Here is a 25,225-nt window from a genome sequence, read left to right as displayed (position 1 = left end):
CTCCAACACCATAGGGCTCTTCCTCCCTTTCCTTCCATGTTCGTGCCTCCTTTCTTTCCTGGAAGAAACCTGGTTCCAAACAACTCAGCTATTTTTATCCGTTTATGCTCTATCCTACAATACTCATAAAATAGTTCCAGAATTGCTACACTGATACCACTGCCCATAACAAACCCACTACGGAAAGGTCGAGATTTATTTGCGATGCTTTTTGACCTTAGGATACACATCCCACCGAAGGTACCAGTGTTGAAACCAGAAGTACATTTTGGTCTGGGCTTTGATGGATGACTAGGAATATTCAGGATCAGAAGGAGGAAGGAGCACCGGGCAGGAGGACAGCGTGTGCCAAGGGGTGGGGATGAAACCCTGCTGTGGCTGCAGTGCAGGGGGATGACAAAGGTGAGCGTAGGAGCAGCACGTGGGGCTGGGTAGGGGTATATCTTGGAAGGGCCCTGAATGACAGGCAAGGAGCTTGGGATTGCTGTAGCAGGCGCTGGGGACTCACAAGAGGCACTGGGGTCTGGGAAATGTGGAGGACAGGCTGGCAAATTGCTGAGGGTGGCCACCACCTGGGGTGACAAGACACAGTGCCTGAGCCGGCAGGATGGCTTTCAGGCACTTCTCCAGACACCTTAGTTTTATCATCTGTAACATGGGCAGAGGGAGTCCCACCCCCAGGGCTGCAGGAGACTCCCCAAGGGCCGTGCCTGGCCTCTGGGGTCTGAGGTAGGGACGGAGCTGGCGCACACGCCCTCCCTGTTCTGTGACATGTCTCTGCTTCCTGTTTCTCCCCCACTGGGGCAGTCTCAGTCTCAGCTTCAAAAGAACAAACACGCACTCAAAGCAAAGGAAGACGGTCCTCGACTGCAGAGGAAGCAGGAAGCTGCCGGCCTGCTCCGAGCCCAGCTGCGGGAGCCTGGGGTCAGCAGGATGGAGTCGGTGGCGCTGTACAGCTTCCAGGCCACAGAGAGCGATGAGCTAGCCTTCAACAAGGGGGACACACTCAAGGTAAGGGAGCTGGAGCCGGGCTGAGCTGGCCCTGCATGGGGTGGGGGTGGATTTAAGAACTGGGCCCAGGACGGCCCCAAACAGAGTCTGGTCCCTGGAGGACAGGCCCAGCACCTCCAGTTAGTGGCGGCGTGACTCTGGACAAGCCACCTCCTCCCTCTGAGCCTTAGTTTCCCCATCTAGGAAATAGGGAGGTAATTAATGCTCCCTCCTTAGGGGCTGTTGTGAGGATTCAAGGAGACATTACCACAGCATCAACACCCAGTTTTCCAGGAGAAAATGTGAAAAGACAATTGTTGAGACAGTGAGGGAATGCGAGTGACAGAGAGAGAGAGAGTGATAGACACAGTGTGGGACGGGAAGGGGGGGTGGAGAGAGAGGGGGTCTTAGGAAAGAAAGAAGTACGCACGATAACCTGGTGGGGCTAAAGTAGCTATGATGTAAGCGTCAAGGATGAGCTTCCAGTATTGTGGAGAAAAGGGAAAATAGAATCATACCGGCATTCATTTCTCCTTGTCTGGGCCACTTTTGATGGACATTGCAGTCTTCCAAGATGGTCCAGGAAGATGGGTCTGTGGAATCTCTCTCTGGAGACATCCTTGCTTTAAAATTTGCATGTGGCCAGGCACAGTGGCTCATGCCTGTAATCCTAGCACTCTGGGAGGCCGAGGCAGGAGGACTGTTTGAGGCCATGAGTTCAAGATCAGCCTGATCAAGACTGAAACCTCGTCTCTACAAAAAATAGAAAAATTAGCCAGGTGTGGTGACCCGTGCCTGTAGTCCTAGCTACTCAGGAGGCTGAGGCAGAAGGATTGCTTCAGCCCAGGAGTCTGAGGTTGTGATGAGCTATTATGATGGGTTTGCACTCTAGCCTGGGTCACACACACACACTCACACACACACACATGCATACAAAGTTTGCATGTGAAAGCAGAGCCCAGGGGCCAGGTTCAGGATTCAAGGGGGGGCCATGCCATGACTTGGGCACTGGAGCAAAGGAAGTCACTGCCCCTCCCTGGGCCTCAGTTTGCCCACTGGAGCAATGAGTATTAGACTGGATATGCCTCCACTCTAAGCCCCCAGCCCTGCTCTTGCCCCAAGCTTCAAGCACGAGAAGGGACAGGACTTCCTTCTCCCACCACCCTACTATGGCCTGGTCCCAAACTCAGCAGTGCATACCAATGTCCCATTTAAGTTGCTGAGGGGGGAGATTAGCACCCCTGTTTCACAGGTGACTAAACTGAGGCACAGGCAGGTGATATGACCTGGTTGGTATGAGGTCAGTTTTGAACCTACTCCCCTTTGACTGTGGAGCCTGTGTTTGGTCCCTCCAGGGACTGGACAGGCTGAGCTGGGGCCAGGCAGGGGCTGGAGAGTGCGTGGAGAGTTTGTCTGAGCCACATAGACCAAAGGGGTGGTGGTACAAAAGATTAGATAGCCCCTGAAAATGCTACTTTTGTAGGACTTTTAGTGACATAAAAACGTTTCTGATGCAACATTAAGTGGCAAAAAGCGGAGTGCAAATGTCTGCACAGAGAGGCAGCTCTGCACAGATAATCCATAGATACTAACTTTGCCGCAAAACTGACGTCCATAGCCAGTTTTGTGCATAGAACAAAGATTAAAAAGAAAAGTCTTGCTAAGCCTGCAGCTGTTGCTCTTGGGAGGTGGCCCTGAGCGATTTGCATTTTCTTTACTCTCCGTCCTGGATGCTCTGCTAATAAGCAGGGGTCCTTGCAGTGCCAGGTGTGATGCCTTCACTTTCAGGGATGTGCAAATACAAGGTCACATCTGCTTATATTTAAGATTTTGATGGATATTGTATACATTAACTTTTATTTATTTCTTTATTTATTTTTGGAGACAGAGTCTCACTCTGTTGCCGAGGCTAAAGTGCCATGGCGCCAGCCTAGCTCACAGCAACCTCAAACTCCTGGGCTTAAGCGATCCTCCTGCCTCAGCCTCCTGAGTAGCTGGGACTACAGGCATGTACCACCATGCCCGGCTAATTTATTCTATGTGTATTTTTAGTTGGCCAGATAATTTCTTTCTATTTTTAGTAGAGACAAGGTCTCGCTCTTGCTCAGGCTGGTCTCGAGCTCCTGACCTCGAGTGATCCTCCCGCCTCAGCCTCCCAGAGTGCTAGGATTACAGGTGTGAGCTGCCTCGCCCGGCCTACATTAACTTTTAGATAGACTTTATTTCTCAGAACAGTTTGAGGTTTACAGAGAAACTGGGAGATAACACAGGGGATTCCCACGTCTGGGCACCCAGCTTTCCCTGCAGTTACCATCTATGGGACGGGCACATTTGTTACAGTTAATGAAAGATACCGATACATTATTAGTAACTAACGCCCATATTCAGATTTTTGCATTCATTTTGATTTTAATATGTTGCATTAAAATATTATTTAATCTTGGTACCTTTTTTTGGTGTCCCCTTCAGTGTTACACCAAGGTGCCTCTCTCGCCTCACTGTAGTCCGGACCGTTTTCTCTAACTGGCAAAAATGTCACGTGATGTGGAGCTGCCGTCCCCTGTCCTCTCCCTGCAGGGCAGCCCCTCCCAGCAGGGCGCGGGGGCTGAGCTCGGGGCTCCGTCTCAGTGCAGTGTCCCCTGTGGGCCAGGCTGCAGGGAAGCACGTTTTTCAAATCTGAATTTTGGTCTTGGATGAAAGCTCAGAGGCTCGTGGTCTCACTCGGGACACATGGCTGCAAACGTCCCTTCCCTGGGACAAAGCCTCCCTCCCCACTGGCCAAGCATTTCTGGGTGCGTGGAACCCCACTGCTGCCAGCTGGAGACGAGATGGGGGTGGCAGCTTCACCCTTGTTCTCCACGGACGGCCTAGACCCCAGTCCCAGACTCAGGGTGCCCACGGCCTCCTGGATGTGTCCACGAGGAAGGCCGATGGGGCAGACCCCACACAGCCAGCCCTGGGCTCGCTGGCCTGGCCCCTGTAGCCTGCCACTGCGTCCCGTCCGTAACTCTGGCCAAAGCTACCCCAACTCTGACCCTTCTCCACACCTACCAGCACCCCCTCCTCCAGTGTGGGTGTCCATGTCTCTCCTGGGCTGGTGCCTCCTGCTGCCCTCTGCCCCCCAGGCTGGTCCCCACACAGTGGCCCTGACTCAGAGCCTGGCCACGTGAAGATGGTACTAGTTTGTGTGATTTAACCTTCAGTAGTAAGTAGGCAAAACTATGCCCTCCAGCTCTTTTTTTTCCTTCTTTTTTTTTTAGAGACAGGACCTGCTCTGGTGCCCAGGCTGGGATGCAGTCAAGCCATCCTCCCACCTCAGCCTCCTGGGTAGCTGGGACTGCAGGTGTGCGCTACCATGCCTGGCTAACTTTTTCATTTTTTGTAGAGATGAGGTCTCACTATATTCCCAGGCTGGTCTTGAACTCCTGGCCTCGGCCTCCGAGCGTGCTAGGATTACAGGCATGAGCCACTGTACCCGCCTGGCTCTTTCTGTTTCAGGGACAGAGCTTGCTCCCACCTTGCGCTGGCTGTGCCCTCTGCCTTGGACACTGTTCCCCACATTTCACCATAGGTTCCTTCTTGTAATTCGGGTCTCAGCCCCCGTGCCACCTCCTCAGACAGCCCTTTCTTGACCACTCCATCTGCCCCCTGTTGACAGTCTCCCTGCCCCAGCCAGGCAGTCTTCATCTTTGTCATCCTGACGCATGTTGTCAGAGCACTTGCCGCTGCATTAAGCTGTCTTTTTGACCCTTTTCTTTCCTTGTTTATGGTCTGTCTCTGCCCACTGGAATGCGAGCTCCTTGTTCCACGCCGTATCGCCAGGCCTAGCTCGGTGCCCGCACACAGCAGGTGCTTAGTAAACAGCTGCCAAGTGATGCATCGGACAGGGGACAGTGAGGGGCGGCAGCCTGGCTGGAGGGCGCTGCAGGGGCACAGGCTCGCCGGGGGAGGCCAGGTGTGTCTCTCCTTAAGTGGTGTTATTTCCCCAGAGAGGAGCTGGTCTCTCCCCTTCGTGGGCATTGCTGTGTCTCAGAGGGACTGGGGCTTTTGAACAACGTTAACAGTAAGAATGGAGCCATGTGACCAATGAGCGCTTTCCTGGGTCCTCTGAGCAGAGATGAAAGGGAAACGAGACAAAACAGGGATCAGATACGATTCGTCATGTTCCCGCATCCACACGGGACCTCGTAGTCCACAAGGCACTGCCACATTCTGTGTAGGCCACAAGTGCGCCCATCTAACATGAGGACACTGGTGCCAAGGCCACAGAGAACGTCAGGGCAGAGTGGCCGAGAGCCCCAGGCCCCAGGGCATCTTCCTTGAACCCGGCCCATGGCAGGCAGCCTACGGGCCCAAATTTTCTCATTAGGTTGGGGGAGTTGTTTTGTTTTGTTCTGTGTTGAGTGAAAGTTTTCCTGAGTCAGCCACCTGCTTCCGTCTGTCCCTGGGGCCGCTGACCTTGCCCGGGCTGCGGGGGCAGGAAGGAAGGGCTCAGCCTGGCCTGGTGGACAGACAGGGCCTGGCCCGAGGAAGCAAACCCAGCTGCTCTTGGCCAAATCCCACAGCCCTTCTGTCGGCCTGCCCTGAGCCCCTGGTCTTCTCTACCGAACTCTCTCTCAACAAACATCTCCATGGGGATTGAGCTGACATTAGGGTCTGTTCCAGGACTGACAGGAGAGATATCCCCTCAGGCCTGGGTCCAGAGACAAAGTAGGAGGTGGATTGGGGGTGAACACTGGTGGGCTGGGCCCCCCTAGACCAGCTGAGCCAAAGACCCCAGGCTCAGAGTCCTGGCTGAGCCTATGGGCTCTGCCTCTCCCCTGCTGTGTGGCCTTGGCTGAGTCACTTCCCCTCTCTGGGCCTCAGTTTCGTCATCTGCAAAATAGCATTTGGTGATGTCCACCGTGGAGGGTTGCATGAGAATCGGAGTGACGCTGGGCAAGTGTGTCCGGGGAATGGAGGACAGAGCCTCGTGCGTGCCAGCCCCAGGCCCAGCCCGCTCCCTGCCTTGGTCGCTTCACTGACCACCCGCAGCGTCTCCCCACCTGCTCTGGCTATTTCAGTTCCTCTTGGCCCACCTGGGGGCGACGGGGGCCTTAGGGGCGTGGAAGAGGAGCCCAGGGGACCACAGAGCAGGCAGGGCCTGAGAGCCAGCCTGTCCCAGCTCAAAGGGCTCCCTGTCTTATCTGCTCCCCAGTGCCTGAGATCCCCCCACTGAATTGTCACCCCTGAGCTTAGACTGAAGGGCTGTTTAAATGCAAGAGACCACAGTCACTGGGCTCAGCCTGGGGCTCCCTCACTTTCCTGGGGACGTCCAACCTTCAGCCTAAGGCTCAGCACATGGCTTGCTCAGGGGGCACAGAACTGAGGTCCCCAGTTCTGCTCTTCAAGGCCCCCTAGTCTGCTGGGGGTCTGAGTGGCAGAGCCTGAGGGTCCAGCTCCAGCCACCTCAAACCCTTCATTTAGGATGGGCTGTCCTGGGGCCAGAGAATGGGCAGGACTGTGGGCTCAGGCAGCTGGTTCTAACTCAGCCCCTGTGCCCGTGACAGGACCCTGTCCCAGGGCCCCCAGCCCTCCTCTGCGAATGGGTGCAGGGGCTGGTGTGGGTGAAGTCCACCTGGGGCCTGGCGTGCAGCGGGATCTCAGCAGGTGACAGCTGTCCCTTCTCAATGACTGAGTGGCTTTGTGTCCCCTGCCCACAGATCCTGAACATGGAAGATGACCAGAACTGGTACAAGGCCGAGCTCCGGGGTGCCGAGGGGTTTATCCCCAAGAACTACATCCGCGTCAAGCCCCACCCGTGAGTGGCTGCCATCCGCCTCCCAGGCCCCGTGGCTGTGTGTCCCCACCTGGCCTGGCCCAGGCTGAGCTGAGCTGCCCGTGGAGGCCTGGGGCACGGCGTCTCTCCTGCGCGTGGGGCTCCCTCACTTCTGGGCCCGTCCATCGGTCTGGGCCCTCCGTCTACACAGAAGCCACCACCCTGAGCAGAGACAGGGGACTGAGACACGAGGACTTGCCCAAAGTGATGGCAGAGTCAGGGCAAGCCCAGGCCTTAACACTGAGAACCTGGCTGCCAGAGGATGTCCAGCAGGGCCCTAGGAGAGGACAGACCTGGGCTCTCAGCTGGCTGGGCCACGGGCTGCTCTGTGGCCGCAGGCAAGGCCCTGCTCTCTCTGTTCCTCAGTTTCCCAAGGAAACTGTAACCCAGTGAGGGCTGAGCGCTAATCTGTCCAGACTGTCCAATCTGTGTAGGGTTCTAAATCTCTCTCTGAGAGGCTGCCTCCGCCCTGAGTGGGGCTGGGGAGTGGGGGTGGCGACAGAGGGGTGGAGGGCCCTGCATTTGGGGTGTGGGAGCAAACTGGGTGTTGGCGGAGTGGAGTCTGGGACCAGGGTGGAGTGAGCGTTGTGTCTGGGTCCGGGTATCCTGGGGACCTGCTGGCCCCAGGAAGTCCCCGGTTGGGCTCTCAGCAGACGGCATCCAACACTGCTGCCCTGAGAATGGCTGGGGCAGAGTCCAGCCCCAGACAGGAATAGATCACCAAGAAATCTACAGGAAACCAACTGGGTATGCTTCAAATGACAGCTGAGGCAGCCACTTACTCATTCACCAAACACAGCTCCAGGGGTCCTAGCCCGGGGGATGCTGGACACACAGAGGGGTCAGAGCAGCGTGTTCTGTCGGGGAGAGAGGACGTAAAGAAAATACTACATGGGAGACAGTAGGCATTCAGGTGATTAACCAGGGAAAGCTTCTCAGAAGAAGTGGCAATGAGTGAGGTTTTGAAAGATGTATAGGAGTTGGCTAAGCAGAAAAGAGAAAGGCATTCCTGGGAAACAGTCAGGATGAGCAAAGAGAAAGCAATGAGAGAGAACCGGTGGCATGTGGGACTGGAAGGATGGCCTCAAATGCCAGGGCCAGGGTAGTGGGGAGCCATGGGGGTGTTAGGGTAGGGGAAGGACTGAGATATGGAGACTGGTGGCAGGGCCAGGCAGGCTGGCGGGGCAGACTGGGACTGTGATGTGTGTGGCTGTGGGGTGGAAGGGAAAGCAGCTACAGGGCTAGGGGGGCCTTTATCTGTCTTTGAGTTATTTCCAAAGCTGCCACCACCTCTGGCTTCCTGTGCTGGCCATGGCCCGCCCCACTCAGGTCCCCAGCCCCTCTGCCTGGGCTCAGGCCCCGCTGTGCCCTTGTGGCTGTGTGCCACCAGGCAGGTTTCCGCCCTTCTGACCTTCAGGGAGAGGAAGGGGTGCGGGAGAAGGGAGGGAGATGGAGGGTCTAGCCCAGGGCCACAAGCCTGGCCCGGGCCCCGGGCATCTGTAAGCTGGCAGGACGGGGTGGACGCAATTCCCGAGGGCTGGCCAGTCAGGGCAGGGGCTTCAGGTGGAGGAAATGGTGTGACAACAGCCGGAAGGCTGGAAGGCCCAGAGCTGCCAGCAGCCCTGAGCAGGGGCTTCCATTTGCTCCAGTGGGGAGAAACGAGCTCCAAAGAGGCAGCACTGGGCCAGGCCTGCGGGGCAACACCGGTGGCTGGGACGAGACTCTAGCAGCCAGCTGGGAGCCATGGAGTGTTTCAGCCTCTGATGCCCCTGGGTCAACTCTGGCCAGTTGTACCTGGGACAGAGCAGGGACGGGGTCAGACCCCTGACCAGTCTGCCTGAGGCGGGGTCCCGGTGTGTTCCTGGTTAACCTCAGCACCTGCGCTGGACCCAAAATAGCTTCGGGGAAACTCCAGCTCCACACCTGACTCAGCGCACAAAGCCCCAGGGTGCGTGGGTGGGGAGGGGCCGGGGCTCCAGAAGGCCTCGTGCCTACGCCAGCCCGCTCCTTTCTGAGCACCCGCTCTCACCCTGCCTGCCCAGGAGCCCCAGGGGTGGGGCGCGACACAGTCCCAGTACTTCCAGAGTCAGGCTCAGAGTCAGGCAGTGGCCACAGAGGACTTTGCTGTATGGCCTATGAGGGTCAGGGAGGGCTTCCCAGAGGAAGGGCACAGCCCACTGGGCCTGCAAGTTAGAGTAGGAGTCTGCCAGGGAGGGCAGAGGACAAGCCGAGCAAAGGGACGTGTGGGAGGAGCAGCAAACACCTGCACGCAGCCGCTCGTGCATCCTCCCAAGGGCCCTGTGAGGAGAAGATTCACGTCACCACCTTTCAGATAAGGCAACAGAGGCACAGAGAAGTTGAGTGACTTGTTCAGGTCACACAGCTGGCACGCGGTGGAGCGAGACTGCAGCTGAGTGATGAGAGCCCTGGGCTGGCCTGGCAGGAGGGGGCAGGAAAGCCCGTAAGGACAGGGATGGGGCTGGGGGGAGCCCAGGCCTTGGACTTGCTGTGCAATTTCGGGGCGTCGGGGTGGCAAGGGGAGGGGCTTCTCTGCCCCTTTCTGGGCCTCAGTTTCCACATCAGTAAAATGGGGACGATGTAACGTGAGGTGACGCTGGTGCCGGGACAAGAGCTGGCCCTGGGGGCGTTAGGAAGTGCCTTCTTCTCACCCCCAGCCTTTAGGCCACCCGCGGCGGGGACAGGGCTGGAGGGGATGCGCGGGCCTCCTGGGAGTATGCAGTTGTGACACCCTGTGAGGGCAACAGCCACCCACACACGGATGCCTCTGTGGGGGTTTTGTGGCTTTTTTGGAGATACCTGGCCCTTTAGGAAACTCCCACCCAGGGCCCCACTGGGCGTTTCTCCGGCAGGACTGAGCTGGGGGCTTCCTGGTGGAAGAGCTCACAGCAGCCGCCCTCCCCAGTACCCCCAACCCTAGTCCTGAGCTCCCATCCCGCCCCGGCCTGCAGCGTCAGCCTCTGGCCTCGAGACTGCCCAGGCTGGCTGGGCCGCAGCCCCCAGGTCTCCAAACTCCGTGAGACCCAGGCTGAGCTCCCCAGATGGTCGCCTGAGTCCCCACACTCAGCAGCCACTGTCCCTGCCTCCCCTCACCATGATGTGGGCTGAGGGTTCCCCACCAGCCCGGGTGGCAGCAGTCCAGAATCTCGTGTGTGGCGCGTGGGCTTGCCCAGAGCAGTCCCTGAGACACGGATGTGAGAACAAGGAGTTTATCTAGGAGTAAGCAGTAGACAGGGAAGGGAAGGAGCCAGTGGGGTGTGTCGTGGACGTCCTTGCTGCTGGGGGCAACTGCAGCTCGATCTGGCTGGGGAACAGGGGAGACAGCGCAGAACATGCACCTAAGAGTCATGCTCCCTGCAGGCGGGGCTCTGGCTGGCTGCCCACCAGCTCCCGTCAGTCATCGCTTGAGAATGTCCCAGGGGCCTCGCCCACCCTGCACGCAGGCCAGGGAAGTCAGGCGCCAGACAGAGCCCTGGGACCGAATCCCTGAGTTTGTGCTGAGCCGTGGAGGTGAGAGCAAGGGTACAGGCAGGACACCAGCAGCGTCTGCTCTCGGGTCCAAGGCTGGCCAATGTCCTGGGACAACAGGAAAAGTCCCGCCTGACATCCACCACCTGTGCCAGCTCAGTCTGACTCAGGAAGCATTTGCTGAAGGAGTGAAAGGAAACGTTTCAGGGAAACCGAGGCTCTGTGCCCTGCCCCTGGTCTATCATGGTCCCACCATGAGACCTCTGGCTGCTCTTGGCCTCAGTTTCCCCATCAGAACAGTAAAGGGATCAGAGCCCAAGCTGGGCTAACACACTGGAGCTGGGGAGCCAGTCAGAGGCCACCTAGCCCCCCCAAGTGGTGGGTGTCTTGTCTGTTCACGTTCAGGCAGCTCTAACAGAACACCCTAGGCTGGGGGGGCGTGTGAGCTCACAGCTTTGAAGCTGGGACGTCCAAGATCAAGGCAGTGGCAGATTCTGCATCCGGTGAGAGCCCCCTTCCTGGTTCACAGCTGGCTGAGCCTCAGCTGTGTCCTCACGGGGCCTCTTTTATAAGGGCACTAATCCCATTCATGGGGGCTCCTCGTCCTCCCAAAGGCCTCGCCTCTGAACACTATCACATCGGGGATTAGGTTTCAAATTATGAATTTTGTCGGGGACACAGTCAGTCTATAGTGGTAGCTAAGGCCCACAGAGGCCAGGGCCTGCCTGGAGCCACACAGCAAGAGCAGGACTGGAGGGAAGTTGGATCCACCTTTCACCCCCAGACCCTGGGGGTCTTGCAAAAGTCTAAGCATTTACCAGGCACCTTCTGTATACCCAGTTCTGCTCGGTCAGAGGGAAAAGTACCTTGTAGCTGTGAAAAAGTGCAGGTGGCCTGAGTCTGTGCATCTGTGGAAAGACTACAAGGAGAAATGTTTTCTCACTAGAATGAAGCCGTTAGTATTTTTGTCATCTGTTTATATTAATATATTTTTTTTTACTTTTTTTTTTTTTTAAGAGATGGAATCTTGATAAGTTGTCCAGGCTAGTCTTGAACTCCTGGGCTCAAGTGATCCTCCCACCACAGTGCTGGGATTGCAGGCATGAGCCACCATATACAGCTATGTATTTCTTTCTTTCTTTTTTTTTTTTGGGACATAGTCTCACTCTGTTGCCCCAGCTAGAGTGCCATGGCGTCAGCCTAGCTCACAGCAACCTCAGACTCCTGGGCTTAAGCAATCCAACTGCCTCAGCCTCCCGAGTAGCTGGGACTACAGGCATGCGCCACCATGCCCGGCTAATTTTTTCTATATATATTTTTAGTTGTCCAGATAATTTCTTTCTATTTTTAGTAGAGATGGGGTCTCGCTCTTGCACAGGCTGGTCTCGAACTCCTGAGCTCAAACAATCCGCCCGCCTCGGCCTCCCAGAGTGCTGGGATTACAGGCGTGAGCCACCGCGCCCGGCCCAGCTATGCATTTCTTTTACTTTTAAAACTCTACCATCCCCAGTGCTTTGGGATGCCGAGGCAGGAGGATCACTTGAGGTCAGGAGTTCAAAACTGTGCAACATAGAAAGACCCTGTCTTCACAAAAAATAAAAAAAAAAAAAAACTAGCCAGGCATGGTGGTATGAACCTGTAGTCCCAGCTGCTCAGGAGGCTGAGGCAGAAGGATCACTTGAGCCCAGGAGTTGGAGGATGCAGTGAGCTATGATCATGTCACTACTCGCCAGCCTGGGCAACAGAGTGAAACCTTGTCTCGAAAAAAAAAAAAAAAAAAAAAGAATCTACCGTCTACAACAGAAAAACTAGACTGAGCTTGGCTGGGTTTCTACTCACTGGAGTGTGACTTGGGTGCTTGCTGGCGTGGTGGGACAGGCTGGGCTCCGGTGCCCAAACGCTGGGATTATGTTCCAGCTCCTGCCTGCCTCAGCTGTGTGACCTTGGGCACATCACTTTGCTTCTCCGTGCCTGTTTCCCCATCTGTAAAATGGGTGCAATCATGTCTCCCATGTCTCAGGACTGCTGTGAGGATCAGCCATGCGAGCACCTGGCCCTGGGCTGAGGGCTTGGTGGCTGAGAGCCCGGCTTCCCCCAGCTCTCACCGCCCCCTCTCTCCGCAGGTGGTACTCGGGCAGGATTTCCCGGCAGCTGGCGGAAGAGATTCTGATGAAGCGGAACCATCTGGGAGCCTTCCTGATCCGGGAGAGCGAGAGCTCCCCAGGGGAGTTCTCCATCTCCGTGAAGTGAGCCTGGCCACTGGGGCTGTGCAGAGGAGGGCGGGCGGGTTGGTGGCATCTGGGCTGACCCTGGGGGCCGGGCTGGCTCACAGAGCGAGGGTGGGGCAGCCGAGCAGAGGCCTGGAGGCAGGCAGTGGTCTGGGCAGCCCAGGGTGCCGCCCAGAGCAGTGGGGGTGTGTGGAGGAAGCAGGCCCAGGCCGCCTGTGCAAAGGCCGCGGGTGCCAGGCTCAAGGGTCCAGACTTTATTCTGTGAGCAGTATGGAGCCATCACAGGCTCATCGGGGGAGGACGATGTCACCGCTTGATGTGGTGAGAGACTGGGGGCAGGAGAGTGCTGAAGTGCCCAGGGCAGGTGTCCAGGAGGTACCCCAGACGGGCTCCCATACTATGGTGATGCAGTTGAGAGGGTGGACCCTGAAGCCAGGCTGCCTGGGTTCGAACTCTGCTTTTACCACTTCCTGGCTGTGTGAGCTTGGGCAAGTCACTTAACCTCTCTGTGCCTGTTTCCTCACCTGTAGAATAAGTTATTGCAAGGAACAAGTGAGCTGATACATTTAAAGCAATTAGAACAGCACCTGGCATTGAGGCAGGGTGGCTGTGATGGGGACACCTGGCTGTGGGGTAGGATGGCTTCTCAGGCATGGTGCTGCAGCCTCTGGCCAGCACAGACCCCAACCCCAAAGGCCATAACTGGGGTGACTGAGGAGTTGGGGTGGGGGTCAGGGTCAGCCCCTTGGCGGGTCTCTGTCCTTCTTGCTCCCAGTGCCCAGGAGATCAGGATCGAGATGCATGAATTCAAGGACTGTTCACTGAGTAGCAGGCTACTTTAGGGCTGGGAAGCAACATTGAAAAAAATAGAGTTGCTGCCCTGACGGTTGAAGTCTCAGAGAAGGAGACAGTGAACAAGAAAACATAAATGCAGAATGAGCCAAGGTGGTCAGGGAAGGCCTCTCTGAGGAGGTGGCATCTGAGCAAAGATCTGAACTAGGATGTGGAGGCTGCCCAGGTCCCGGGAACGAAGACCTGGGAGGAGAGGCTTGCCGGCAGAGGGGACAATGAAAGCAAAGGTCCTGAGGTAGGAATGCAGTTGGGGCACGTAGGAACCCAGAGGCGGCGGCGTGGCTGGAGCAGAGTGGGCAAGGGGCGGGGGTGGGGGTGACAGTCACGTGTGGTGACCACACAGGGCCTGAAAAGGAGGGTGGGCTTTTTCTCGCAGAGCAATAGGGAGCCATGGAGGGTCTTGAGCAGGGGAGAGGTATGATCGGATTCCATTTTTTAGCAGGTCCCTCTGGCTGCGGAGAGGAGGGAGGACCATTGGGGTGAGAGTGGCAGCAGGGAGGCCAGTGAGGAGCCAGGCAGGAGGGGAAGGATGAAGGAAGGGGTGGCCCCCAGAGAAGGGCAGCGTGGCCTCTGGGAGGCGGTGGCCAGTCGGGGTGTTCCATGGCTTGTGTGGGGTCCATTTCCTAGAGCTGGGCTGGTTCCGAGCTGATGGCTCCATGACTTTGTAAAGGATGAGCAGACACACACAGGACCACTTGGACAGTTAACACCGGGCTGGGTGGGGAGACCCAGTGTGACGGGTGCTGGCGCTGGGGGGTCCCAAAACGCAGAGGATTAAAGACTTGGAGAGGGACTGTCCACGTCATCCTTGTGCAGCTCCAGACAGGCGGGGCCGTGATGGCCCACGTGCAGGCTCCTACTGCTGAGAAATGTCCCAACTTGATGCCTTGCAGGCTCTGCCAGGGCCCTGTCCCTTATGTGTTGTCAGCCGGTCCGTCTCTGAAATGAGCTCATCCCGCCTGGATCAGCACCTCCCCTGCTGGCCCTGCCAGGTGGCATCTCGCCCTCTGGGCCTGGAGAGGCACCACCAGGGGTAGGACCACTGTGGACAGAAAGGCTGCTCTGGGGGCAGATCTAACAACCCCAGCACTCACCCTGAGCCTCCCAAGCTGTGTCACCAGTCAGCTTTGTTCACTTCCCTTTCCCCTGGGAGCAGGCTGGTTATTCCGAGGGGCAGGAAGGGCTCTTGCCCTTTCTGAGCCTCTACTGCCCCATCTTAATAACAGGGGCACCTCGGCATTTGTGGGGGGCAGAGGAGGGATGCTGTGAGTCCCTGAGCGTGACTGCCCACCCCCGACCCCCCATGATGGGCACCTAGAGCCCCACTGGGTCACCCCCACCCCCAGCCCGGTGCCCTTCCCACCAGGCTCCTGCAGCCCCTGGGAGCTGCTGCCTCCACAGAGGCAGGAAGTGAGGTTTTCCGAGTGCAGCTGGGTTGTCTGGGGGCCTGGTCATCTCTTGGGAGCGGCGCCCGCCGGGCGGGCTGGTCTGGCCCAAGGTCACCCAGCAAAGCAGTGTCACAAGGGACTCAAGCCACTTTTGGAGCCAGAGTGGCGGGGGAGGTGTTGGACCCAAATATGTCAGCCCTGCAAGTTTTCTCAACACAGGGCAGACAGGGACAGCAGTCAAACCCGAGGAGTGTGGTGGGGAAACAGACAGCCTGGCCCGGGGATCTGTCTCTAGGATGAGCAAATGAATAAATGAAATTTTATGACGGTAGACACCTTCCACATGATGAAGGCACCAGGCAGGTGATGTCTGAGCCGGGCCCTGAAGCATACGTAGGTGTTTGGTGCACAAGGAGAGGAGAGGACGTGACAGGCACAGGGAACAGCATGTGCAAAGACCCAGAGGTGGGGCAGTGAGGGTCACGTTTGGATAGCAGCAAGTTGACTGACCAAGAGAGAACATGGGCAGTACTAAGGAACAAGTTTTGTCTTTTTCTTTCTTTCTTTCTTTCTTTTCTTTCTTTCTTTCTTTCTTTCTTTCTTTCTTTCTTTCTTTCTTTCTTTCTTTCTTTCTTTCTTTTTCTTTCTTTCTTTCTTTCTTTCTTTCTTTTTCTTTCTTTTCTTTCTTTTTTTCTTTCTTTCTTTCTTTCTTTTTTTTTGAGACAGGGTCTCTGTGATCAGACCTGAGGTCAGTGGGTCTGGGTAACGTAGCTCACTGTAGCTTTGAACTCCTGGGCTCAAGTGATCCTCTGGCCTCAGCCTCCTGAGTAGCTCGGACTACAAGTGTCGCCACCATGCCCGGCTAATGTTATTTTTTGTGCAGATGAGGTCTCCCTATGTTGCCCAGGCTGGGCTGAAACTCCTTGCCCCAAGCAACCGATCCTCCCACCTTGGCCTCCCAAAGTGCTGGGATTACAGATGTGAGCCACTGTGACTGGCTTTGGAAGTTCTCTAGCAGGCAAGCCACCAACATTTCCTGGGAAGGGGTCTGAGAGCATCTCTCAGAGAAATCCTGGCACATCGCCTATGGCATCCTGGCCGAAGGGCCCAAGGTCGGAACCCGCTGGAGCTTCCTGGGCTCCGCCAGCTGTGTTTTGCATGCACCACCAGGCGGCGCCCTTGACCCTTGGTTCTGCCACGCTGGGCCAGAACTCCTGGTCCGGCTCCCTCTTGGTCTGGCATCTTTCATGGGGCCTCGCAGTGGTCCTTGGATGACCACCAAACAGGGGTCCAAGCCGGACACTGGGACTCAGATGGGGAATGTGGCTAAGAATATGGGATTTTGAGCAACAGTGTCAGCTCTGACACCTACTAGCTGTATAATCCTGGGCAAATTACCCTCTGAGCCTCAGTTTCCTCATCTATAAAATGGACAACGACGTGAAGTGCTCAGCATGATGACTAGCACATAGTAAGTGCCAGTCGTAGTCATTACCATTATATGAACCCCCCAGGGACCACACAACATGCTGGGGAGGGTTTAGGGAGCCCTCTGGCCTGGAAGGCTGTTCCCGTCTCCTGCCCGTGAATGCAGGGCTCTCAGAGGAGAGGCAGCCGCACAGGGAGGCAGGGGCCAGTTCTCGCCCTGGCTTTCCCTGGGCCTGCTGTGTAACCCCGGGCAGGTGCTGGCCCTCTCTGGACTGTCCGGTCCTCATCTACGATGTGGAGGCAATGACCTCAGATGCTGTGAAGCTTTGTGATCCAATGGCCATCTAAGAAAGTGACAGCTTGGCAGATTCCTGTGTAAGAGCTCTTCTAGGCCGGGCGCAGTGGCTCACGCCTGTGATCCTAGCACTCTGGGAGGCCAAGGCGGGAGGATCACTTGAGGTCAGGGGTTCAAGACCAGCCTGAGCAACAGTGAGACCCCATCTCTGCTAAAAATGGAAAAATTAGCCAGGCATGGTTACAGGCGTATGCCTGTAATCCCAGCTACTTCGGAGGCTGAGGCAGGAGGATTGCTTGAGTTCAGGAGTCTGAGGTTGCTGTGAGCTAGGCTGACGCCACGGCACTCTAGCCCAGGCAAGAGTGAGACTCTGCTTAAAAAAAAAAAAGCTCTCCTGCCCTTGCTGCCGTGGCACGTGAGCACTCTGACCCCACTACGCGTGGCATCTCCTGCACACTCATGCCAAGCCCCATAAAGCTGTCAGAGGTGGAGTTTATGGGCCTCCTGCTGCCTCACAGAGCGACAGTGGCCAGAGCAAGCTGCCCTTTACGAGTTTACAAAGGTCTGTCCCCTCCACCTCCAGGGAGCCTGTCTGAGCTGCTGGCTGGTGGACCAGGGGCCAAGGCTGGTGTGCAATGCCTGGGCACCTAACTTTGCCCTACTCTCCTGTGCAGAGTACTGTGGACTCTTCTCCTACAAATGAATTTGTCCCCAAGGGAAATGTTTTGCTTCCTTTCCAGCCAGAGGTACCCTGGAGTCAATGAACACGTGTTTGCTCTGCCCACCTGGTCACTGAGCACCTACTGTGTGCCAGGCTCTGTCCCAGGTGCTGGGGATTCAGCCACAAACAATATAGGGCAAAGCTTCCTGTCATTTAGGTACTCACATTCTACTGGGTGGCAGACAATAAGCAATTAGTAAATTATATAGAATCTTGGGCTATGATCAAGGCTTTGGAAAAAATAAAGCATGGGGGGTGCAGCAAGGACAGGGGAAAGTGCGGAAACTTGCGTGATCCCCAGAAGCCCGTTTGCAGATAAGGAAACTGAAGCTCAGAGAGGCGCAGTAACTTGCCCAAGGTCACACAGCAAGGAACAGCAGAGCTGGTGCCCACTGGCCCTCTGTGCCCTGACAGGCCTGGCCTGCCTCCGGCCCACCTTCCCAGACCCACAGGACCCACAGGACTCTGTCCCCGCCAGCCGGGCCCCGCCCTCTCTGAAGTCAGCTGGATGCTCTTCCCTGGCTGCCGCAGCACTGGCTACTCCACCCTCCCCTTCCGCAGGTGGGCACACTGAGGCCAGAGAGGGGCCGTGTCCAGTGGAGACCACCCAGCGGGCAGTGAGCACCCAGGCCTCTGCCCAGGTGGGTCCCCATGCCCTGGCTCCCACCCCCACCTCAGCCTTGTTTTTCATCCCTGGGCTGCCACTGTCTGTCACCTTTGCTGCTGCTGCTGCTGCCACCAGGCCAGAAAAACCCGCTGGGCAGGACTGGCTGCTGCCTGCGTTAGGCCTGACTTGGTCCTTAGGGTTTTTCTGACAGCCCAGGGGCCGGCACAGCCCCTGCCCCTCACACACCACCCCACCCTCTGTAGGTGGGTCATCTGGACTGAGATTCAGCTCTTCCTGCAAGCCCTGAGCCCCCCGAGGGCCTGGAAGTGGGGCTGGGTCAAGGCCTGGGGAGGCCCCAGAAGGCAGCCTCTGCCTGAGAGGTTGGCAGAGGCCTCGAACCTCCACGCGGGCCGTGAAGGCCGGCTGAGGCCAAGGCCAGGCAGAGGAAAGGGAAAAGGCGTCATTCCTACAGACGGGCGGGAGCAGCGGCCGTCGGCAGACAGGCGAGGCCGGGAGGCAGAGCAGCTGCCCCGGGTGCTGGCGTGGTCGGGACAGGGCCCCAGACAGGGCCAGCTCAGCAGGAGGGGCCGTGCCCGCGCCGTGCACGGCAGCAGCCCGGCCGGTGTGGCCCGCGTGGCCGTGAGCAGGCCCCTCTCCTCTCTGGCCTCGCTCTCCTCCACTGTGAAACGGGAAGTCGGTACCAGGTGGGAGAAGGGACAAGACCTGCCATTTACTGAGAGAGAACCCACCGTGTTCCACACTTGGGCTAGGGGCTGGCATGTGCATGGTTCCCAGATTTGGGAATTTTCCAATTCCCAGGTTGGAAAGTTCTAGAATTCCTGGGTCCCTTGCCCCCTTCCCTCATCTCTTCTCCTGTTCTCCACTCCCTGACCTCCCACATGATCAGAGAACGCTTTGTTTCAGATAACTTTCTGGGTAACGGAAGGTGACCTTCAAATAGCAAAACATTCAAAGTTGTGGTCATTTGGGGTTGAAATCTCATTCAAATCTGTCACACCCTTTCTGCCCCCTCACCCAGAGGAACGCGGCCACCTGCACCCCAGGCTTCTCCGCAGGGCTGGCAGGGAACGGGGCCTTTTGCCCTTGCACTGGGCGCCCCAAACACAGAGCTGCTGGGATCCCTGTTTCCCGGCTTCGCGCCTGCCCAGCTGTGGGGCTCCTCACTCCACAGCCCAGAGCCACGTTCCTCCCTGCGCACCGTGGCCACATCTAGGAACCCGCAAGCTCATTAGAGTGTGACACTAAGGAACCATGGGGCTCAGAGGGGCTCTGGGAGGCTGCCGCAGGCCGGACAGGGCAGGAGACATCCGTCCGCCTGCACGTCCTCCTCTGCGTCGCGGGCACAGGGACACCGTCCCACAGCTGGCAGCACAAGTGGCTTAGTCACAGGGAACAAGGCTGCCGAGGGCATGTGAGTGGCTTTGTTGCAGGTTTGGGGATCATTGCTCCATCAGGTGACAGCCTCTGTCCTTGAGGGGAGAACCGGCTCCCTGTGTGGCTGAGTTGCCCTGAGAGCCAGACACATCTCAGAGCGCTGGGCCTGCCACCAGAGCCCGGGTTTCAGGGTCAGGACGCCCGGAGGGTGGGAATCTGAGTTCAGAGCCAACAGGAGAGGGTTTCAAGAAGAAAGGCTCTCGAGGAGGACTTAAGGCTTGGGCAGGGATGCTCTAGTCCCCGAGTCCCAAGGAGACTGGACCCTCTGGGCCCACTCCCGCCTGCCTCCCTGCCTAGTCTGCAAGTCATTATGAGCAGCGGGTTACAAAAAGGCTGTACAAGGCGCTGAGGGACCCAAGAAGGCTCCTGACTCTGACTGAGGGGGTCTGATACTCTTAGAGGATGGGCTATTTTACCTAGGCCTTGAGGCACGAATAGGAGTTTGAGAAGAATTCCTTTCAACTAGAGGAAATAGTGTGTGCAGAGATACAGAGACCCGGAGTTGTGTTTAGAGTGGAGAGAGAGGTCCTATGTGGTTTGGACCCCTTGACTCGGGCAGGGCAGGGGAAGCCCACTTTGCCCTGTCCTTCATGCATACCGGAGGGTGGTTACCTTGAACACACCCCTGTCTTCAATATTTAATTGTAAACCTTCAGTGGAGCTGCAGGCCAGCCCCCGCAGCGGACGGGAAGGAAAGCTGAAGTGCAGGCAGGCCGGGGCAGAGACAGCAGCGGGTCTGGGCAGCTGGGGGTGATGGACACCACCCTCCTGTTCAGGAGGACTGTAAGCCTGCAGGGACTAGAGGCTGGCACGTGCCAACCCCAGCTGGCAAGAGCATTGCGTTCAAATTGCTTACCCAGATTCTAATTTAGAAGCCAGGAGGGGCGTGTGCGTGTACCATCAAGTGAACGTGGGACTGGATCTCATTTCGCCTGAAATGTGAACGAAATGAGCCATAGCCTGTGGCTCAGGAGGCTGAGGGGCCGTGCTGGGCACCCCCATGCCTCGCCCCACCCACGGGTCCCCAGGCTTTCCCAGCTCTCACCTGCGCCAGCCACCTGAACAGGGACCTTCCCCAGGGCTCCGAAACTGGCTCCTTCCTGGCTGGGAGCTGGAGCTGTTCAGTGTTCTCCCCGCAGCGTCCCAGGTCTTCCTCGCCTGGGAGGGGTGCACCGGTGCTCCCCGCTGTGGCAGGCGAGGACACCGAGGCCCCAAGAGGTGGGCCTGGGTCTCAGCCGGGCACTGTCAGGCTGGGAAAGGCGGCTAAGCTTTGGCCAGGCAGCGAGGACGAGGGAGGGGGCCTCCTGGGGGGCACAGCCCGGGTACCAACAGGGCAGAGTAGACCTGGACTTGGAATGAGAAGATCTGGGACATTATTAATATCATAATTGGAATGATTATTATTGCTATTGTTACATAATAATCGATTGAGGAGCACGTTAGGCAACACTTTACCTGTGTGAGCTCAGATGTGACCCCGGCTCTGACCTTTCTTGCTGTGTGCCTCTGGGCAGGTCTCATCTGCACTCAGTGCCTCAGTTTCCCCACTGTACAAGGGTCCCGATTTGCTCCTCCTGGCTGTGAGGAGGCCCGGCCATCCCTGCAGCAAGGGAGGGAGTCACAGTAGCCGTGTCTGCACACCGTCCGGACCCGCATCAGCACCACCCGGTCCCAGCCCTGCGTGGCCTGTCCTGGGAGGGACATGCCGAGTGCTACAAGCACTAGACAGGTCCCTCTGCCCAGTCCCAGCCAGGACAGGCTCTGCCCGCTGGCCGTCTGGGAGAGCAGGCTGTCTGCTCAGCTGGGCGATCTGGTGGCAGTGGGCGGGAAGGCTGGGCGAAGACGGAAGGTGAGGAAGAAAGTGGCCGCTGACCACATGGGAGAGGATATAAAGGAAACCAGGCTGGACACGTAGTCAGAGGCAGAGCTTGAGTCTGAGCTACTAGGACTTTACTCTGAGGGCAATGGGGAGCCATAGAAGGTTCTTATGGGGGAACATGAAGCATCCAACACACCTGCGCTCATCTCACACCAGCAGGCCCTGGTGATGCTCTTAGGACTCACTCCCCAGGGACTGTAGGGACGGGGTGGGGCAGGCAGAGAATGTCAGAGCTGGGGGATGTTACAGGGATGTGGAGGAGGTGCATCCAATCGCCACTCACTCGGAGGAACCATCTAATGTTGCCACAGCCGGCGTTTCTGTTTACTTCTCCACGAGGGAGATATTATCGGTATGAGGAAACTGAGGTTCCAAGAAGTTAGGTGACTTGTCTAAGGTCGCACAGCAAAAAAGTGCCCTGAGCCGGAGCCCACAACCTTGGCCCCATATTCCGCCGCCAGGAGGGGCTCCCGGGCCTTACGTGGGGCTGGGTCAGTGGGGTCTGCACCACCTGCCCCTTCTCCTGACTCGGGGACTCACCGTGAAAGGCCTGGCTCCAGGTGGTGGTGAGACGGGGCACCCGGGACCACGCCAGGCTGGCCGTGGTCTGAGGTGGCCGTGGGTCCTCTCCCCCAGCTACGGGGACCAGGTCCAGCACTTCAAGGTGCTGCGCGAGGCGTCGGGGAAGTACTTCCTGTGGGAGGAGAAGTTCAACTCCCTCAATGAGCTGGTCGACTTCTACCGCACAACCACCATCGCCAAGAAGCGGCAGATCTTCCTGTGTGACGAGGAGCCCGCGCTCAAGGTAGGCGGCGGGAGGCAGGGGGCCTGCCTGGGCCTCTGCAGTCTCCTGCCCTTCCTTGCCCAGCACCCAGTGCTGCGGGACGGGGCCCAGCCCAGGCTGCAGAGGCGTACGCTGCTGGTGCCGCAGGGAGACAGCAAGGGTAGGAAGGGAGGAGAGGGGAAAACAGGAAGGAACAGAACGGCACCTCCCTGGGGGCAACTGTCTGGCTTGTTCTCAGCTCTTGGAATAGTGTGCAGCACTACGGGTGCTCCATAAATGTTTGTTGGATGAATGAAGGACAGTACAGACACCCATGGAGCCTGCTGGCTACCATGCACAGAGCTGGTCCCTGTAGTCTGGAGGTCTTGCGGTGCCCATTGTACAGATGGGGAAACCGAGGCTCAGAGAGTGGTGTGACTCCCCAAGGACACAGACCAGTAGGCTTAGTCCTGGTTTCTGCTCCCACAGGAGCTGGCTCTGGGTGTGGGCAGTGTGAGCGCTCGTGGGCGAGGTCCTGGCCAGCCACAGGGTGTGTGGGGTCTGTCCACCCCTTGTCCTCACCATAACAGCAATTTGCCAGCCAGCCCTTTCATCAAGGGGCCCCAAGGACTGGCTCTTACTCTCATTAGGATAACAGCAGCCAACAGGGTCATTAGCCCCACATGCTGCTTTGCTCCAGAGGAAAGGCCTGGGGCTGGAGGCCAAGACCCGGGCACACTGGCACCCGGGTTGTGCAGAAGGATGGGGAGCATGGCCAAGGCTTGGGGAGGGGGCTGACAAGCGCTGCAGAGAAGCTCCAGTTCTGCCCTGTTCCCAGCACCCCCCACAGCTTCGCCATGTGACCTGAGGGCCAGTTCATCCCTCAACTGGGCCTCAGTTTCGCCTCTGCCCAGTAGGATGAGCCCTGGGGTCTGCTGTGTCAGGACAGTCAAACAGGGCCTTGGCAGACCCCACCAGGGCATCCTCTGTTGGCCTCCTCTGCCCAGCCCTGAGGGCCAAGGTCAGCCGTGAGCTCCCAGTCTCAGGGACTCTTCTCCCCAGCTGGGACCTGCCTGCCAGACCTCTGTCCTCCTCCTCACTGCCTGGGGCAGCTCTGCCTGGGAGAGCATGAGGGAGGCAGGATAGAGCTGGGGGTGGCTGAGGACTCCCCTACACTCACCACCTCACTCTGGCCTGGGCTCTGGGTCACCCGCCCTGGGCTGCGACTCTGGAGCTGGCTCAGTCCCCTGGGACCCCTGACGCCTCCTCCTTCCTGGGCAGATAAGCGCTAATTACGGCCTCTGCTGATTCTATCATCCACCCTGGATGGGATTCCACAGGCTCAGACTGAGATCCCGGTGGGGCAGGCAGGGCCAGGCCACTGGGTGCGACAGTCGCAGTGCCGGGCAGAGCACCCCTGTCCAGCTACCATGGAGAGGTGGGGAATCTGAGTCCCACAAAGGGCAGGGACATACCCAAGGTCACACATGGGGCACAGATAGGGCTGGAACATAGATATGAGAGCTGAAGAGTAGCTCAGAGTGACAGTCCTTGCCCTCAACATCTGACCAAGGGCAACATCAGTAAACTCCACTCTTAGCTGCACATCACTTTACAGTTTATAAGCCCCTTCCTGTGGCTCCATGGCCTGGAGTCAAAGTAATCATGGCTGCCGCAGAGCCAGGGAAAGGAGCCCCAGAGAGGGAGGACCAGGACTCAGGTCCCCTGACCCACCAGCCGTATCGTCCCAGCTGGGCCACCAGGAAAGTCATGTTGTTTCATGTAGATGCAGAGTCTGCACAGCAGATGTGCAGGGCTGCGGGCAGCAGGAGGCCCGTGGGGTGGGGTGGCCACTGGACTTGGAGGCGGAGGCAGAGTTCAACTCCAGTGCCACCCAAGGCCCCTCCCCACCTGCAGCAAGTCACTTCTCTTGGGACCTCGGCAGGGAGAGCAGGGTGGCAGTGCTCCTGACAGCCCCACTAACCACTCTCTCGCCTCGCAGTCGCCCCGGGCCTGCTTTGCCCAGGCCCAGTTTGACTTCTTGGCCCAGGACCCATCACAGCTCAGCTTCCGCCGCGGGGACATCATTGAGGTCCTGGAGCACCGAGACCCCCACTGGTGGCGGGGCCGATCCTGCGGGCGCGTGGGCTTCTTCCCGCGGAGCTACGTGCAGACTGTGCACATGTGACCAGCGGGCAGGCAGAGCTGACGGCCAGTCCGGCCAACGGGCCATTCCACAGGAACTGCGGTCCAGAGAGAGGACATGGGCACCCCACCCTGTGTCACACAGGGCTCAGCAGAAGGCCTCGGAATGAACGTGGGCTCCAGCTGCCTCCAGCCACTTTGCACAGACCGGGATGGCCCCCAGCGCCCCAGAGCTACAGCTGTGTTTAGTGATGGCCACTTCCCATTGGCTGCCAGTGGTGTGATGTCATGGGGTGGGGTCTGCAAAGGGCCCACCTGCCTCCTCCTGTCAATGGCCCCATCCTCCTCTGGGAGGGTTGAAGACTCCCGGGTTGCACCCATTGGGGGCTCAGCCCAAGGAACCCATGGGCTGTTGGGGACGGGGCTCTGCCCCTAGGGACAGGCTGCACACCTGTTGACCTGGACTCCTTGGACAGAGTGCAGGCGGACACCAACTTTTCCATGGGGTCCACCTGGGGCATCCAGCATCTCCACCCCCTCCACAGACACTTTGGAGCGGGGCTAGACAGGGGCCCTGAGACCCCGAGGAAGGGGCGGGCAGTGGGGGCGATGGGGGCAGCGCTCCTCTCCTACTGGCGCTCCAAGAGGCGAGCCCGGGCCTAGCCCCGTGGGAGACTGAGGCTGCACGGTGGCTCAGGCCCAGGTTCTGCCCAAACCAGGGCCCAGGGGGGCTGGGGGAGGCCAAAAAACCTCCAGGCAGATGGGATTTGGAGCCAGAGCTGGGATTTAGGGATCCAGCAGGACCCAGAATGGGGCGGGCAGCCCAGGTAGGGCCCAGCCCCCACCTGAGAAAAGGAAGGACATCCAGGCGGGAGGTGCGACCAGCTGAGCAGCGCCTGCCCAGAGCCTGCACCTGCAGGAGCAGGACAAGCGAGGTGGGGCTTGCAAAGGCTTTGGACGCCAGGCTGATGGTGGAGGGGAAGTGGGCGGGCAGGGAGGGAGAGGAGGCCCCCTCTGGCACTTGGGCGCAGGTGGGATGGAGGGAGGGCCCTGTGCTGTAGACACGTGGGGGGCCCAAGACCCTCGGAGCCCTGAGCTCTGGCAAATCACGCCGCTCCTGACCTGGGCCCATGTATTCAAAGCAAAAACAATAAAACCAATATAAGGATG

General features: G+C 58.1%; 1 protein-coding gene across 1 annotated transcript; it reads left to right on the top strand.

Moving 5' to 3' along the window:
- Positions 1-307: 307 nt before the first annotated feature.
- Positions 308-25,225, top strand: LOC123621108 (GRB2 related adaptor protein). The gene is made up of 6 exons (XM_045526922.1): positions 308-402; positions 808-1,011; positions 6,693-6,790; positions 12,418-12,540; positions 21,784-21,952; positions 23,913-25,225. Exons 1-6 carry the CDS (start codon positions 394-396, stop codon positions 24,096-24,098), a joined length of 789 nt encoding a protein of 262 aa, XP_045382878.1. The 5' UTR covers positions 308-393; the 3' UTR covers positions 24,099-25,225.

Source organism: Lemur catta, chromosome 15, assembly GCF_020740605.2.
Source record: "Lemur catta isolate mLemCat1 chromosome 15, mLemCat1.pri, whole genome shotgun sequence".
Classification (NCBI taxonomy): Eukaryota; Metazoa; Chordata; class Mammalia; order Primates; family Lemuridae; genus Lemur; species Lemur catta.
The sequence above is the reverse complement of the archived record's forward strand: the minus strand, read 5'-3'. Positions and strand labels throughout refer to the sequence as shown.